This window comes from Fundulus heteroclitus, chromosome 23 (genome assembly GCF_011125445.2).
Source record: "Fundulus heteroclitus isolate FHET01 chromosome 23, MU-UCD_Fhet_4.1, whole genome shotgun sequence".
NCBI lineage: Eukaryota > Metazoa > Chordata > Actinopteri > Cyprinodontiformes > Fundulidae > Fundulus > Fundulus heteroclitus.
Window position 1 is genome coordinate 33,317,876 of NC_046383.1, and position 18,329 is coordinate 33,336,204.

Consider the following 18,329-nt stretch of genomic DNA (forward strand, 5'->3'; position numbering starts at 1 on the left):
TAAAGCCGGTTAATAGTTTCACAGAATGTCTTCTTTAATACAGCTCTTTGGAAAACCTGTTTTAGCCATAACACTAACTTAGGGAAATCAACAGAAGCCACAACATGAATTAGTAAGCAATTTAGAAATTAACATGTACCAATTTTGGAAATTTGAAATAAACAACGGCAACTTCTAAGTATATATTTTTTTTGTTGTTGCTTGTTAAATGAAACTGTAGCGATTGGCTGAGTTAACTTCTTCCTCCTCTTCTCCTGCTTGGACGCTTTTTCCTCTGCTCCCTATTTGCTTGCATTCTTTTGCTCTTAACTTTTTACCTCTTAGCCAAAACTACAGAAAATTTGGACTAAACTATTTTAGATCAGTGACTCTCAAGGATTTTATTTATTTTTTGTCCCGTGTGGACCCCTGTGGGAGGGAACGACCCGTCGACGTCAACCAATCCGTGCAAGATGCCCCTTTACACCCCAGAGGAGTTAGACAGACTTCTCAGAAAAAAGGCTGTGACTGAAAGAATTCAACATGAAGTAAATATGGGAAAGAACCACCCAATGCCTGCTAATAAGCACAAGATGCCTCCCTTCAGCACATAGGACTTTGACATTTTATGGAAAGGAAAATCCACCGACTTGAGGTGGAGGTAAATGGTTGATATGGGAATGACACAACTTTACCCTAGTAATGGCGGCGGGAAAGAGGTACAACGGGGGTCTTAAGACAATCCTGAAAATGGCTGTGCCCCTCTTACAGGGCTGCAATAAAGGGACGCAGTTCAATTCAGAGCAGCCGCGGAGCCAAGAGGGGAGCCTGATGCGTGTCTGCGTGCAGGAAGAGGTGGCATAACTCTGGTTGAAGTTAAAACCTGAATGCTGACCCAGAACGGACTGATTGTAAGTCACGTCTTATCACTTATACAAAATGTGTAAAAAATATTATAATGACAATAAAAAGCCTTGATTTTTATATTGATCCAGCAAGTACTGAGGTGGAGGTTTATTCTAATTAGCATAAGCAGGGTCCTCTGAGGAACAGACAGTAGAGGGACTTTGACATGATATACAGGTGAGCTTAAAAGCTCCGGCTAGGGTGGAAAACAATAGGAACTCTCTCTGGGAGCTTCTAGATGGATTTGCATCAAGATGTGAAAATGAAATGGTGTTTGGTTTGGGGGAAATTCAAAGCATTAATTCCTGAAGTAGCTAAAAACATGTAAAGGTAATTTAGATCACCATATTACTTTTCATTGCTGCAGCTGGTCCAATTATCTGCTGAGAGAAAAAAGGTTTTGCTCAAAAAACTGAGAAAATACATCACATCTACACAGTAAGTATTTGTATATTTTCTCTGCCAATTCAATTTGGATGTTTAAAGGTGCTGTAATAAAAAGAAATTAACCAGTAATCGATCACAAATACAAAGAAGTATCTCAGATCAATTAATTTATGGGTCAATGACGTGACGCTAATTTTTTTGTGTACATATGGGTTAGATACATTTAAATGGTTAAAATTTGAAAATAATTTGATACATTATTTTCAAACATAATTTTTATCAAACCCTAATCTTAAAGTTTTGGAATTATTCAATTTTGAGAGTGTTTTAAGAGAATTTGGGTAAAAATGTCAATGCGGTGTAACCACAAAAACATGAACCAAATAATTTCACTTGCTGAAAAAAATGTGTATTCTCTCCAAAATCCCTTCCAAAATAATCTGGCATGATCTTGCACTAGAACTTGTCTATATTTAATAAAAGTAACGAAACCCCATTATTCTGAATGTTTTTATTAATATGGGGAATCAAGTCTGTCACATCAAACACTTGAAATGTCAACTGGTGTAACCACAATTTAAGGAGCCATTTTGTCAGTATTATGTCAGAAATGATGTCACAGAGAAGGACCCTTTAAGACTCTGTCTGCCGTGTGTCAGGTTAGTAGCTCTCTTAAAAATGTAACATAATTAAGTGTTTTTAGGCCATGGTCAGGCAAGCTAAGGTTGCATGTCAAATGGTATGACCTCATTAAAACATTGATAAATCATAATGATCATAAAATATTTAATTTAATGCAAAATCTGTGTTTGAATATTCACATAAAGGTAAAGTGTGTACATAATTGTCCATAATAATGCCTGCAAATTTTGATTTTAGATACAAATGTCAAATGGTGTAACCGGTTACACCATTTGACGTATTTCTGTTTGAGACCAATTTGATCAGATCCAGGGCCAAGAGTATGTCATATTTGGTGCCAGTTATATTAGTTTTATAATTTAAATAGATTAAAAACTGTTTAGCATGAACAGCAGCTTTATAGGGTTTAATTAGATTTTAATTTAAGTGATTTTTTGAAAAGTCAAAGTTTTTTATTTTTAATTTAAACTTCCATAATACATTTTTTATATTTTATTATGATGTATGTAAATAGTATGTTTAAATTATAAATAAATAATATAAATACATTTATTATAGATAAAGTGTACTTCTTGTCCCCCAACGGATGCCACTTACAAGCAAGGAAAAAGTGTCTCGCCATAGAGCGCGAGTGAACACGCTCTATGGCGAGACACAAGGAAATTGTATGAAAACTTAACTGAAATCACAACACAAGTCAATCCTGTTTGTTCATGGTTGTTAAGAAATTATTATACCCACTATTCACTCACTCTTATTCCCTCACACACACACTATATCGCACTCTCTTTGAAACAATGAGCTGAAATCAAAATGGAACACAAGTTACTGTAATCCTGTGTCTTCATTGATGTTATAAAATGTTTATTGATTTGGAATATGATGAATTACATGAATATATATTGAAATATCCAGTTCAGTTTACCTTGATGCCTATTTTCTGTGTCAATTTCTTGCCCTATTCCTGTAGACATTATATGGTCAGTTGGTGTAACCGATTTATGTCTATTGGTGTAACCAGTATTTTGTCTAAAAGACTAATATTGTACAAAAAAGTTAATATGGATAATGATTTAATACTCTACTGCACAGCATTAATGGGTGTTTAAACCATTTTTACTTAAATGGTCAACGAATAGACAAAAAACAAGATGTTTATCAGCATATGGTCTTGCTCAGTACAATGAAAAACTCATATAATTTAAATTTAGAAATAAATATAATAAAACATATTCTCATAGGATATTACAAAATAAACTAAATAATTTCATCAGAACAATTACATGACCTATAGGAGGTGTGAAATATTAGATATTTGTCATTTTTTGTGGTTACACCATTTGACAATTTAACAGGCTGTTAGTTCTATTTTTTGTTAAAAAATAGTATAAACGTCATATTAAATAATATGAATACATCAGAAATACAAAGTATACACTTTAACAAACCTCAGGCATGTTTTGTTTTAAAGGTTTAAACATATTTTTGATTTGCTCATTTTACCAATCCTTATCCGTCACTGACCCTTATATGTAATATTATATAAACTAAACAAAATTATTTTATTTAAAATACAACACACAAAAAACACAGATTATATATATATATATATATATATATATATATATATATATATATATATATATGTGTGTGTGTGTGTGTTTTTAAAACCATGGAGGTATTTCTATGGACTTCACAATAATGCAGACAATAATCCCGGTAAAATAGAATGAAATTTGGTTGCAATGTGACAAGTTGGGAAAAAATGACAAGAGATATGAATTTATTGCTCTTACACTGTTTTCAGTGACATTCTTTAAAGTTTAGACTCCAGTAGCTCTGCTGCCCTCTGGTTGTTGGACCTGTCGGCAGCTTACATCCTCCTTGGAGGGCTGGAGTCGTGTGCTAGACTCAAAGGGTCTGTTTTTCAATGGTTTCGCTCGTACTTATCCGGAAAGACTTTTATATGAGTATGGCTCCCTTCAGTTTAGAAATAGCCCCACTAAGCTATGCTGTGCCCCGAGGCTCAATTATGGGTCCAGCTTTGTTCGCACTGTACATGTTGCCTTCAGGGTAAATTCTTTTACAGCTTAACTTTCCTTCAAATGTTTTTTTGATGATGTACAGATTTATCAGCCCTTAACAGCAGGTAAAGACTCAATTCGGCTTTCACAGTGTAAATGTTTTAATCAAAATTAAGAACTGAAAAGAAGCCTATCCCGATAGTCAACAGTGGCGAGGTAAGGCGCACAAGGGTACACACAGATTCTGTGATTTTAGACTTCATTTGATAAAATTGCAAAATACCTTTTATTTTGTCTAGAAACATTTTGTTAAGGACCAATCTGCTCATTCTTTTTTCCTATTGGCTGCCTGCTTTGTTTGTTCCTGTTCATACTAACTGGAAAAAGCAACATCACTACTGACTTTCTGATATTTTTGAAGTTCACTCCATCTTGCTGGTAGTTCTGACAAAAATAAAGAATAAAAAAAAAAAACTCCAGGAATAAAAGACCTGTTTGGTCAAATGCCCTGTTTACGATTAGAAAGGAAATATGCAGGACTTGGAGCCGACTCTGGACTTGCATGTCTGGATTTTGGACCCAATTTGGGACTTGAGATTTACTTGAGGTGTGCAAATCAACAACTTGGTTCCATCTGCCAAATAACCAACAGTGGCTTGCACACATATTCTCAGCATGCATTTTTCATGTGTGTCCCCTGAAGATAATTGGGGGGGTGATTTAGATCAAGTGCTCTGAACCAAACGTGGCATTTGTATTGCAGAGTTATACAGTCCAGGATTGATTCATCACCCTGCACGAGTTTCCTGATCGCTTTGCTTGGCGCAGCAGCTCACATCCTGACATCTCAATATTTCCCAAATATTTCATTATGCTAAACAACATTCTAGCCTCCATTCTCATTTTTGGAGAACCCACATCACGTTTACGTCGGGCGCACTCGGGTAAGTTTGCCAAATTCGGAATAACTGTAACCTGACAAGTGTTCTCATGCATGTTGATCATCAATCGGCATAAAGCCCACTTTTCATTCTGATTACAATTTCATTCCGATTGCTGTGTTTCCATGACATTTTCATTCCGATCGGCCCTTTATTCTCATTGCTTATGTCCATGTCTACGTAGCTTCTGAGAACAGATGTTACTCCTTCCAACCTATAAGAGGTGATGACAAGCTCTGCACTGGTGGCAACACGATCCTGCAGTACCCTCACTGTGAGAAAGGGAAACATGAACCTCACCAAAGACTCTTGGAAGTCCTTCTTCGCTGCCATTGAGCCTCTTCCCTGAAAGTTGATAATAAACCAGAACAAGCTGCAGTAGTTCCCTTACAGGTGAGAGCGTTTTGATGCAAAGCAATAATGGCTGCAGGCTTTTCTTCAGAGGTAACCACTGCCAACACAGGAAGAGACTGATTCCCCACATGGGTCGCTCTCTTAGAAAGATCTGTTGGCTGATAAAATGGATAAAGAAATATTTTAGCAGCACTCTTTCTCCGCTTCACCTGCTGACAATTGTATTTTATTTTATTTTTTTGCCATGGCAAGGCCAGATTGGAAACAGCTTTTTGATATAAAGTTAACTTTGTAGGCTCACAAAATTCTTTGTAATTAAATAATCAGCATCCGATCACTGACCATAATAATCCAATAAAAGATGAACAATCCCTACAGCATCTTGCGTTGCCTCAAACAACCTTTGACCACAACCGGAGAGAGAGCGTGTGAGCGCTTCAACAAGCCGACAGAGACAGAAGCACGTCAGGAAAAATTCACGCCTGAGGCCAAAACAAACCGGCGAGGGATGACGCTTCCACGTGTGCGTGGACTGATTGCTACGCAAACAAAATGGAAAAAAAAAGAAATCCTGACAGGCTTCGAGCAGAGCTCCTCACCTTCCTGGTATGTGACAGAAAGACAGAGGATAAAACAGGCTTTGACTGAGATGCTGATGAGGACATGGATGACAGTTGACCTACTTTGTGCAAACCTGCAGATCCCTCCGCCGACAGCACTCAGTCACTTCAGTTCATCTTTGCTACTCAGCGCTGAGTAAAAGCAAGCCAGGGTAAGGGCGGGGGGGCTTTTTGCTCTAGCTTAGGTGATATGGCCAGAATAAGCAGGTGTGTCACAGCATCTGATCCTGCGCGAGTAAATTAAAAGAGCTCAAAGCAGAAATTGCAAGCCAGTTATTAAAGGGGAATTCAACGTGCATGGGCTGTGTGTCCGACGCCCACCAGTGTTGAACTTACTATAACCTATACCATCCATAATAAATAATGCATAAAGCCTTCAATCCAGCCCGGCCTTGCTGTCTAGCTGCAGGCGCAGAAACATGTAGCGGGGGAGACAGACGGCCAGAGAGGAAGCAAAGGGAAAGTCAAACGCTCACCAAGACATTCCAGCGTTGAGCAGACGGCAAGCCAGCACCCATCCTGTTCTGGATGTGTGTCGCCACAACGCCTCGGTTAGTGAATGTCATCGATTTACCAGCTCATGTGAAGCTGATGCTTAACAGTTTTACTGCTTGACATTCTGAGACACCGGGCACATTTATTTACCTCTAAAGAAGAGATTTATAAAAGCTTTAAAATAAATGATTTTTTTTTTTTTTTTTCAGAAACATAATCTTCCATTGGACAGTTTTAAGAAAACTCCAACCTTTAACTAGAAACATTTATTCAGAGGGGAAAGAGAACAAATGTTAAGAAAGATTTTTTTTTTTTTTATTTAAACCAACAATCCCCCTAACAAGCCATTTAGAATAACTGTAACTGAAGCACTTTTGTTCATTTACTTTTTTAAGTTGAGTAGATTTTCTCACTAATCCACTATTTTCTGTTTCTCTTGAGTAGAAAGAGGAGCACTAAGCTGGATAAAAATAATCAGAGCTTGTTTGTGTCAGAAGGAATCGTCTAAATCTGCAAACATATTTTACAATAAAATCGTTATAATCATGTGTGTGTAATGTCAGTATCAAGGGACTGATTGAATGCAATGAAATAGAATATTATATTTCAGAAGCCATGCATGCAAATTCTAAATGCCAACAATATACTTGACCTGTTGGATATACCTTTTCCATGATGAACGCACTTATTATATATTTTCAGTGAGAGGTGCTAAAGCTCATAAGGAGCTGGAGACAAAAAAAAAAGGTATTTGTTATCGCAATATTCTGCAAAGGTTTTGCAGTTAAATGTTTTCCTGATGTTGTGCAGCCCAAGAATCACCCTGTAGAAATCCAAATTCTTAGTTTGTTTTAATGATGAGTCTAAACTGGTTACACAGACTTTTTTTTTTTAATGAGCCATGATGTGATTGCTGTAAAAAATCATTTAAATGTAATCCACCGCAGCTTGCACTTTCTCCACCACCTCCCACAGCTCCAAATAAGGGGTCAGAAGTACAATCAATGCATTTAAACAGCAGCGCAACGGCTGCTTTTCATGGATTATACATTGATGCTGGAAAGCTTGTCGTTGGGGTCTGGAATGGCAGACTGGGATTGTTTTATTGTCTCTCTTACACATGAACTCCAACACACACATCCTTGTTTGAAATTCAAAGTGAGGACCGTGCCTTGACTTCCATTCTTTTTCAAACCTTTCTATGGCCTAACCCTGACCCTGATGTAAACCTAATTGACACATTAATGCTAAACCTAACCCCTAGCCCTGGATAAAAATGAGGACCAAAAAAACATCCTCACTTTACATCATGGTCCTTTACTTTACTAGTAAAATGTGCTAAGTACACACACAAGTACACAAACACACGCAGACTTTGCAGACAGACAACCAATTTACTTGTTCAGCTCTATGGTGCATCTGGTCCTGCTATCAGACACACACACACACACACACACACACACACACACACACACACACACACACACACACACACACACTTATACTTTGATGTAAAAGGAAGAGAAAAGGAAGGAAGAGAGGCTGAGAAGCCCAGAGGGAAGATGGATGGATGTGAGGCAGAAATCGGTGAAGAAGATTAAGTTGGAAGGTCTGTGGAACACATGAAACTTTGTGCCTTTTGCAGCCTGTCTGGGTGTTTTACCTACAACCTCTACCAGAAACACACTAACATGTCTGCTTTGTTTCACGTGTGCAATGTTGGGTTTTCCATCATTTATGTTCTGGAAAAGTTCTGGTAATGTTTCAGATGGATGATGGACATATTTGTCTCTGATGACGCGTGACATTCTGAGCATTTGGCTTGTGAAGCACAATCATGTTGGCTATTAAATTAATCTTAACTTTACGTATCTTCTTGATTATGAAATGTTGTTATCATACCTAAAGCATCATATAGTCACTATAACCTGTTACAAATATGATCTATTGTCGTATGTCATGGGTGGGCCCGGATGGGCTTAGGTCCACCCACACTGTATCAGGGCCCACCCAATGAAGTGGCTTTCCTTTGGGAAATAAAATATATATTTTTTAGCGTGTCACTTAAAGTGATCATAAAAATAATCATAAAATAAAATGCAGCAGAATAAAATTGAACATAAGCTTGACTCAAACATGGAAACAGCAAGCCTCAAGTTCTAGCTACCAGCAGCACAGAGAAAGTCAATCGCCTAAGAGTCGAGACATTTCGCTTCCTCTCCAGGAAGCTTTCTCAATTCAAAAAGTCTGGAGTAATGTGGAGTACCAAGCTTTATACTGCTGCCTAACAAGCTTGGTACTGCACATTACTCCAGACTTTTTGAATTTAGAAAGCTTCCTGGAGAGGAAGCGAAACATCTTCAACTACGGAAAACAAGTCCAGTTGCTTTGTTTTTTACTTTTTTGGAATGACCATGACCTGGATGACTGAGAATCTTCACCAGCTTACAGCCATTACTTAGTGACGTTGCATTCAGAAATGGAATAATGACTCTGACAGGCTGCTGCAGGTTAAATGATCCAGAAGTTGCTCCGCCGTGTTTGTGGCTCTAAATCATCTTAAAGGTGATGGGTCCTGGTTCTTTTTTCTCCCCGCTGTCAATTCAACGATATTCACTTGAACAGAGAATGTCTTTTCTCCTTCCCCTCGGCCTTTAACTTCTCCATAGTGATTGATTACAAGAATCAAGAATCTTTTATTGTCACCACATTTTACCATGGTGACATTACCTTTGTGGCAGACACCGGCTTAGGAAACATGACACACACGCACACAGCAGACTTTGTACTTACAGTTTTGTTTTTTCCACACATTAGAGCATGCAAGTTTGTATTAGAGTCCGAGGGTTCTGGTATCTGTCCCTTTGTGAGTGATCTGAACCATGTTAGATGGATCAGTCCCTCCTTCATGAATCTCAAGTAATGAGATTTTTGTGCAATGCCCTCACAGCTCTAGGAAAGAAGCTGTTTCTGAGTTTATTAGTTCTGGATTTGATGCTGGTGGGTGGGATCAGTGTAGATGCGTCTGGCCCTTCTCTTGACTCGTAGTAGTTTTGGCAGCATGGGCAGGTGCTGGAAAATAAAACCAGCAACTCCATATAGCTTGTTTGCAGAGGGAAGCGCTAGAATTTGGTAGATGGCTGCTTTGGATGTGGACTGCAGGAAAGCTAGTGGATCAACACCAGCAGATGACCTGGTACCCCAAACCATCACTGACTGTGGAAACTTCACATTGGCCAAGACAAGTGGATTCTGTACCTCTCCACATTTCCACTAGACTGTGGGACCTTGATTTTGAAATGAAATACAGAAATTACATACATCTGAAAACAGGACTTTGGACCACTGAGCCTTAATAAGATGCTTCTGCTATTGTCTTTTGTTCAGGAGTGTCTTAACACAAGGAATGTGACATTTTTAGCCCCTGTGTAGGAATCCTTTGGCTCCTGATGCGTTGACTCCAGCCTCAATCCACTATCTGTGATGCCCCCCCCCCCAGTTCCTGATTGTGTTTTGCTTCACAATCCTCTCAAGGCTGAGGTTATCCCTGCTACTGCTGTCCCTTTTCCTACCACATCTTTTTCTTCCACTCATCTTTCTTTGCACATGCTTGGGGACAGCACTCTGAACAATAATGACCTTTGGTTTTCCCTCCTTGTAGAGTCGATGAGTGTCTTCTGGACATCTGTCCATTCAGCAGTCTTCCCCATGATGGTGTCACCTACTGAACCAGACTGAGACCATTTAGGATTTTTTTTTAATTAATTAGCTGATTAGAAGGTGACACCATGAGTTTCTAATGTTAATCTTTTTCACAATAAGCTGATTTTCTGAGGCAATACATTTTAGGTTTTCATATCTTAAAAAAATAATTATTAAAATTACATGAAATAAATGTTGAATATTTCACTGGCTGAATTTCCATTAACCCTATATAATAATAATAATAATAATAATAATAATAATAATAATAATAATAATAATAATAATAATAATAATAATAATAATAAAAAAAAAAAAAAATCTCTCACACAAAATTCTCATTTTATGTATGTGTTCGCTCTCCTCTCCTCTCATTCTCGTCTCCTGTCATTTCCGCCCTCCCTGTCGCGGGGCGATGACGTAGCCTTCTCCGATTTGTTTTATTTTTTTTGCACCGTGGCGGCGCTTATGGCTAGCTGCTAGCTGAAAGAAAGATGCGGCAGGCAAAGCTGCGGGAACAGGAGTAGCGTTTCATAAGCCCCCCCAAAAAACACGTCGCCTTCACCATGACCAACAGGACATCCTATTTTTATGACCCGGACGTGGGCAACTTTCACTACGGTCAGTCTGCTCTTTGAGGAGGGGCTGATGGGAGCTAGCTTCATGCTAACACCTCCGCTATTAGCGTGCATTGCGCTTCCTTTTCATTTAATGCGCGTAAAGTCGCAGAATAGCGCGTTTTGCGTTGCATTAAAATACTCCTTTTGTTCCCATTCTCCTATTTTATGTGACCTCCTCCTAAAGTAACCTGGCGTTGGACTCTGACTAGCCTACTTTGTTGCTTTATTGTTCGTAGTGGCATAATGTAGTTATTTTTCAACGCATTGCTGAGTAAATACTACGACAGGTTAAAACAAGAATGCGTTTTTGCACGACTGCACGCAGAGTCTCTTAGACCGTGTCAGTGTCATGTTTTTGCCTAAATCCCGGTTTCTGTTTTACGCTCTCTGTTTCCGACAATACTACGGTGGCCCACACGGTGGACCATGCTACCTACAGTTTTAAACCCGTTTCTACAGGAGAGTGTAAACAATGCCAAAAATCAATGCCTCAATTAGAGCACGATGGCACATCTTTGTAGTTTATTACTGAACTACCAACAGATTAGGAGTGTGCCTGAGATTACAGCCAATTAACAATAAAAACCAGTCAGATGCTCAACCCACGGAGTTTATGTGGGGGGTTAATGTCAGGAAAGCAGCTCAATGTTTACTTAGTGTCTAAAGTGTCAGATCGCCTTTGGATTAGCAGATCTGAAAGTGAAGATGGCGGAAGAGCAAAGACAGACTATTTTATGTGTTGTGGTGAGGAAGCATTGGTTTTAGAGAGGCCTGTGGTGCTGATTGTTTTGTTTAATTTCTAATTCATATCATGTAATAGGGGGAGAAAAGGCACACGTTGATTTATTTTCATCTAAATTTGTACTCGATCAAAGAAGGCATCAAAGTGTGTCCAGTTGGTTGATGTATTTCTAGTGCCACATTTCACCATAAATATAAATGATTTTACTGTGATGGTTGCAAAGAACTGCATGCGTGCAGCGTCTTTTAGGGTGCTGTGTGGCACATTCAAAATGTTAAAAGGCCTTTTGCTGTTCCGAAAGCAACATCGGGTGCTTGTTTTAGTGGCTGGGACAATGTGGCTTATTCGTGATAAATGGGTCATCGGCATTCTCCACAGTAGTATTGAAATGACACGTTTCATCGATGCTGTGAAACCCTGATTCCCGTTTGGTCGGATGGGGTTCAGTGTCAGCCTTTCTTGTGATCTTTAAAGGCATCTGAACTAATTGAGGATCTCTCTGTTTCTTTCGAGTTCAGTCCTTATCGATGGAGGCCAATCAGGGTTATTTGTTGTTGTGTCCAAATCTTAAAGGAAGACGATCTTGTATTGAGTTTCATGCCGAGACCCAGCAGCCGTGGCGTTCTGAACGTTTAACCTTCCAGAAAATGTCCCGTCTCGATGAGAAGTAACCGATTGTGTGAAATGTGGGCGTCCTCCAGGTGCCGGCCACCCCATGAAGCCTCACCGTTTGTCTCTGACACACAGCCTGGTGCTTCACTATGGCCTCTACAAGAAGATGATGGTAAGCAGCAGCCGAGGCCGGCGCACCATTCAGAGCCCTTTGCTACTTTTCGAAGCGCGCCCGCTAACGTTTGCTCTATTGTCGCCCACGAGGTCTTCAAGCCGTACAAGGCCTCGCAGCATGACATGTGTCGCTTCCACTCCGAGGACTACATCGACTTCCTGCAGAAGGTCAGCCCCAACAACATGCAGGGCTTCACCAAGTCCCTCAACACCTTCAACGTCGGAGACGACTGGTGAGCGCCGGCGTTTCAGTCCCGTCGCTGTGAGCCTCGCAGCCGGACCGGCTCTGATTGGTCCGTGTGCGCCTGTGTGTGTCAGTCCCGTGTTTCCAGGTCTGTTTGAGTTCTGCTCCAGATACACAGGGGCGTCCTTACAGGGGGCAACGCAGCTCAACCACAAGGTAACACACACACACACACACGCACGCACGCATCGCAAGCCCTCGGGAAACTCTTTGTGCTGCGTTTCCGGCCAAAGGCGTCACAACAGCTGATTCGTTTGAGGTTTTTACGCCGCCGCTTGCCGTCTTGTACTGTCGGGGTGCTCTGGAAGGAAGAAAGGATCTGTCACGCGTACCTCTCATCGCCGTAGCTCCTGAACCGTGTAAACGTCAGGAAAGTTCTAAAAGAGGAGAACAGGCGCTTTCAGGTAAGGCTGGACGATAATTCAGTAATAATATATTTATCGATCGATAGACGTATCGATGATAGAAAAAAGGGTCAATAAAAAGTTCAATAGAACAGTTTTCCTTCTTTTTGCATTCTAGCCTATCATGTAGGTTAATATTACATCCTCCCAACCAATCACAAAGCAGACCCAGGAACGCTCCGCCCCCTTCAAAGAGTTCAGAGGGCACACGTTCTTTTTCTTTTTAAAATACTTGCAGTTTTGGTAAAAAGTTGGTTGAATTACTATATGTTTTGAATTTGATAATTATCAATAACGATCAATATCATTTCTATTTTATCCATATATTTTTTTCTCTATCGTCCAGCCCTACTTTCATGGTATATATATGACACATCACAGCGGCCACTGGGACTTCTGTATTATTCACCGCCACGTCACGTGGGTCTCTCCTCACTGTAGTCCTGAACGGTTGGTCTGGTCTAACAAATTGCCGGAGCAAAGGAGGGCGAGCGCGACAGAAGTGTTGGAAATATTTTATGAAGTTAGAAAATCACATAAAGGAAGTCAGCCAGAGTCCTGGAATCTCCCAGAAGGCTCGTTTCAGGAGACGGTGACCACGAGGGGCGACAGATTTCCTGCAAACGGGGGTCTGCAGAGACGCTTCTACGGGCCGATGCTCTCCATCTGCAGTCTGGACACCTGCCGGGCTGAAACGATGGAGACATTCTACTGTAGGGCCGCATTTGTGATGAAATATTGTTTGCGTTCACATTTTATGTCCTGGAAGAAGAAAAAACGCTGATTGCACATTTAAAAAAAAATTCTACAGCCATAAAACTAAACAAATACCAGACGAGCCATTCATAACCGTAGTCATAAGAGGTCAAAGGGCAGCAGCCGTGAGCAGAGGGTCATGTCACCACTTGGGCAGTTTCAACAATTAACAGCTGAGATTATTACTAATTATGACTGAGATTATTATTGGCTTCCTGAGTACGTTAATCGAAGCAATACGGTCATTTCATTCATCTAATAGCACCTTACCCTGCAGCTGCTGTAATATCACCACTAGATGTCACTACTTCTTTCTCCTTGTGTTGCTGATACCTAATTACTAATGCTTATTTTTATTAAGGGACTGCAAAAACAGACTCATGAAGAGCTGATTTTATTTGTCTTCATAAACTTAAGCCCTGCTGATCGATCAGCTCTACAAGCTTGAAGACATTTAATGCCACCCCTGGTAAAGATGTGTAAAAAGCCTTAAAATAACATTTAATCTGAAACTGCAGGAGCATAGCCTCACACTGATTCCTTTTAACGTAGCCTTTAGTTCAGCTCCCTGTATTTAACAGAGAACAATTTCCACATAAAGGACGTCTGGCTTTAAAATAAAATGTAATTGGAGAGATTTCATTTTTTTTTTTAGTTATACCCTAATTTTATAGGTGTGTCCGAGTTTTTAGGGACTCCTAATTAGCCATCGGTGACTTCTTGTTTCCCTCTGGGCGTATTCACGACGTGACAGAGAGGCCGGTTTCTTTTAGCCTCTGACCTGCATCTCAGCACCAAATGCTTAAAACTGATGCCAGAATAAAAAAATTTCCCGCCATAGCATCATAGATGGAAACACGCAGATTTTAATCAGCTACACTGGAATGCTTTCGCTTCAGTCAGATGAGATCGAGTTTGAAAGTTAAAAAACACAATCATGATCTGGATGACTGAGAATCTTCACCAGCTGGTGAGTAAATGTGCCGGCAAAGCTGCTGCGTTCTCTTTCTGATGTTTCCTTACTTTTTCCCCAGATCTGTGACATCGCCATCAACTGGGCAGGAGGGTTGCACCACGCCAAAAAGTTTGAGGTGAGACCACAAAGCGGATCCCGGGTCCGTCCCGATCGTGGGCGCGTCCCGCGGGTTAACCTGCCAGCTGTCCCTCTTGTGTCCGCAGGCGTCCGGCTTCTGCTACGTCAACGACATCGTCATCAGCATCCTGGAGCTTCTCAAGTAAGACCTCCCGCATCCGCCCGCGGCTTTTACCGCCCGCCGCTCTTCTTAACTCCGCCTTCTGCGTCAGGTACCACCCCAGGGTGCTGTACATCGACATCGACATCCACCATGGCGACGGCGTCCAGGAAGCCTTCTACCTGACGGACCGCGTCATGACCGTGTCCTTTCACAAATACGGCAACTACTTTTTCCCGGGCACAGGTCGGCGCTGCGCCATGCCTCGTCGTCGTTGTTGTCGTTGTTGTTGTTGTTGTTGTTGTTGTTGCAGCACACATGTGTAAATACTGAAATACTGCGGCCTGTTCCCCCCTCCGAAGGTGACATGTACGAGGTGGGGGCGGAGAGCGGCCGCTACTACTGCCTCAACGTTCCCCTCAGGGACGGCATCGACGACCAGAGTGAGTCCCAGAATGCACCGCGTCCTCGGTAAGGCGGTTCCCGCGCGGCTTCATGGCTCTGGGTGTCGTTTCAGGCTACAGGCAGCTGTTCCAGCCGGTCATCAAGCAGGTGGTGGACTACTACCAGCCCACCTGCATCGTCCTGCAGGTCAGCGCGTTTGCCGCCGCGTTGTTTCACGGCGCCGGGCTGGATGTCAGGAGTTCTTGACGGTGTGTGTGTGTGTGTTTGCAGTGCGGAGCGGATTCCCTGGGCTGCGACAGGCTGGGCTGCTTCAACCTCAGCATACGAGGACACGGGTGAGTGAGACGGTGGGCCGGCTCGCCGTCGCCGCACCCCTCGCTCGCTCGCTGACGTCGCTCTGCTTGTCTGTTCCGCATGGCCTCTCTTTCAGCGAGTGCGTGGAGTTTGTGAAGAGTTTTAAGATCCCGCTCCTGGTGCTCGGAGGAGGAGGGTACACGGTGAGGAACGTGGCCCGCTGCTGGTAGGTAGAGAACCCACGAGGAAGAGAGTGCGACGTGTTTTAAAAAAGGCCAGCCGTGCTGATGCAGACCCTCTCTGTTGGAACGTGTAGGACCTTTGAAACGTCTCTGTTATTGGAGGAATCCATCAGCGATGAGCTGCCGTACAGCGGTGAGTTGGGCCTCATACACCCACAGCCGTCAGCAGGCTTTTTATTTTCAGTCTGGCTTCCTCACGGTTCAGGTCTTTCAGTCTGTAGCGCCATCTGTTGGGAGCTCAGAACAGGCACACGTTTAGGTACAACTTAGACACTGAGTTTATTACGGAGGTGGTGACCTGCGCCATGAATAATCTCACTCACTCATGTGTTTTCTAATGTTCCTTTCCCTTGGTTCTCCTGCAGAGTATTTTGAGTACTTTGCTCCTGACTTCACGCTGCACCCTGACGTCAGCACCAGGATAGAAAACCAGAACTCCAGACAGGTAGGACCCAGTTCTGTGTATTAGTAGTTTTATGGTCTGCTTTTTTTTTTTTTTTTTATTAAATTTATGGGAAACATTAGATGAGCCATTAAACTAGAATGTCAGGATTCCTACTCAGGCTTCAACCTGTCGACTGTTCTTTTAGCCCTATTTAAATATAATAAAATTTTTCTTTTCCCAGTTTAATTTCCCCACATATAAATAAATCTGAATTTCTAAAAGAAGGAGATTGCTGAAAGAATGTGTAGAATAGAAATAAAAGTATGGAAGCAGAGAAGAGTGATTCATTTTGATGCAATTATTGTCAAGATCACGATCTGATTATTAGAATAAACAAAACTAGGGATGCATCGAGAACATGTGGACTGATATCGATAACTGATATTTGTGTGTGTGTGTTTATTTATTTATATATATATATATATATATATATATATATATATATATATATATATATATATATATATATATATATATATATATATATAAAAATTGCACAATTTGTACTGACTGAAAACTGAATCTTTGAATGTGGGTTATAGTCTAGACTTAGCCGCTGCTTTTTGCATCTCTTCTTTCAACAACGTCAAAAACATCCACACTGCTGACACAGCAACTCTGCTGTCACACATGACCAACCCCTCCCCCTCCTAAAACTCAGACACAAACGGGAACCAGAAGGTGTAAAAAGTAAAACTGGGCCGATATTTACAATCGATGTTTAATTCCGATTTGTTAAATGACTAATGTTGACCAATAGCGTCGTTAATGCAGATATTGTGCCTCCCTAAACAAAACTCATGGGTTAAAAACTGTGGGATTTTGGCTCTGAAATAAGAACCTCCAGTTGTACCAGGATCATGGTTTACCGTCTCCGTCAGGACACTCAGCCATAGGCTGGAGCAGCGATGTCGTCTATGAACCGGACCAGCTGGCAGGATTACAGTCAAGTTTTCTGACTGCACTAAAGCTGCTAATCCATTATTAAGAATTTAGTTCTGGTGTAGCAGTAATCACAACAAGCCCAAGGTCTCAACATTTAGAGATTATGTGATTATAAAATTAAGAGCTTGGGATATTGTTCAACTTTGTGAGATCATTTTGATAAAATATAATAATCTTCGTAAGAAACTGAAGCATAAAACGGGGTGAAGAAAACCTTAATCTGCTGTTGAGTGAAATTAAACTGATCTGTCCAAACGAGCTTGAATTTAAAAAAATGTTTGGGTCAATCCCTGAAATCCCAGTAGCTCGTGGCTCTGGTGATTAAACCAGTTTTGTGAGTTTGCAGTGTTAGGAACACAGATCCTAAACCAGATGAGTATTTGCAGCTGGAATAAGTGAACACCGGGTTTCAACAATCTGCTCTCACTGTGTCCATGTCGCTGCAGTACCTGGAGCAGATCCGCCAGACCGTGTTCGAGAACCTGAAGATGCTGAACCACGCACCGAGCGTCCAGATCCACGACGTTCCCTCAGACGTGCTGAGCTACGAGCGCAACGACGACCCCGACCCCGACGAGAGGGGAGCCGAGGAGAACTACACCCGGTCAGTTGGTAGCTGTAGCACATGCTGTTCATGTTGCAGGTGCTTGGTAAACACGCTGATGTTACCGCTCCTACAGGCCTGAGGCAGCAAACGAGTTCTACGACGGGGACCATGACAACGACAAAGAGAGCGACGTCGAAATCTAGAAACCCTGCGGCGACACCAAATGGACGGAAACGGGTTTCGTTCCTGCCGACAACTCGAGTTGCTGAGAGTCTCTCACCACTGACAGGATTTATGATGGACTCAGACATTTTATACTCTCTCCTCCGGTCACATTTGGTCTCCATGTAATCGTGATAAAGATGGCGGCGGTTTTGCATGTGGAAGGCGGCTGTTGAATCAGGTTTGAAGCCGGGGCCAGTCCAGCCAGCAACTCCTCTGCCTGTGACCTTTTCATGTGTAAACCGAATGATGTTTGAGAAAGGACGAGATAGAAATGTGAAATCGTTACCAGCTCTGTACAGTTTTATGCTTAAGATCTTTGTACTTTGTCCCACCCGCAGTCTGGAATCAACCCATGTGAGTTTTAATATTTTGGTTTTATTAATAAAAGCTGACTCAATGTTTGTGTCCATGTCTTAATATATTTGCTCACT

General features: G+C 41.5%; 1 protein-coding gene across 1 annotated transcript; it reads left to right on the top strand.

Moving 5' to 3' along the window:
* Window positions 1-10,469: 10,469 nt before the first annotated feature.
* Window positions 10,470-18,297, top strand: hdac3 (histone deacetylase 3). Its single transcript, XM_012864572.3, has 15 exons — window positions 10,470-10,671; window positions 12,114-12,196; window positions 12,289-12,431; window positions 12,517-12,598; window positions 14,637-14,693; window positions 14,782-14,837; window positions 14,908-15,041; window positions 15,158-15,238; window positions 15,313-15,386; window positions 15,471-15,535; window positions 15,631-15,720; window positions 15,811-15,869; window positions 16,102-16,181; window positions 17,573-17,730; window positions 17,807-18,297. Exons 1-15 carry the CDS (start codon window positions 10,617-10,619, stop codon window positions 17,874-17,876), a joined length of 1,287 nt encoding a protein of 428 aa, XP_012720026.1. The 5' UTR covers window positions 10,470-10,616; the 3' UTR covers window positions 17,877-18,297.
* The last annotated feature ends 32 nt before the right edge of the window (window positions 18,298-18,329 follow it).

Bases quoted from the DNA above. Each gene is read 5' to 3' on its own strand.
- hdac3 (XM_012864572.3), top strand. From the start codon at position 10,617: ATGACCAACAGGACATCCTATTTTTATGACCCGGACGTGGGCAACTTT. The intron at 15,536-15,630 runs GTGAGTGAGACG...CCTCTCTTTCAG, and splicing joins CTCAGCATACGAGGACACGG to CGAGTGCGTGGAGTTTGTGA. The intron at 16,182-17,572 runs GTAGGACCCAGT...ATGTCGCTGCAG, and splicing joins AAAACCAGAACTCCAGACAG to TACCTGGAGCAGATCCGCCA.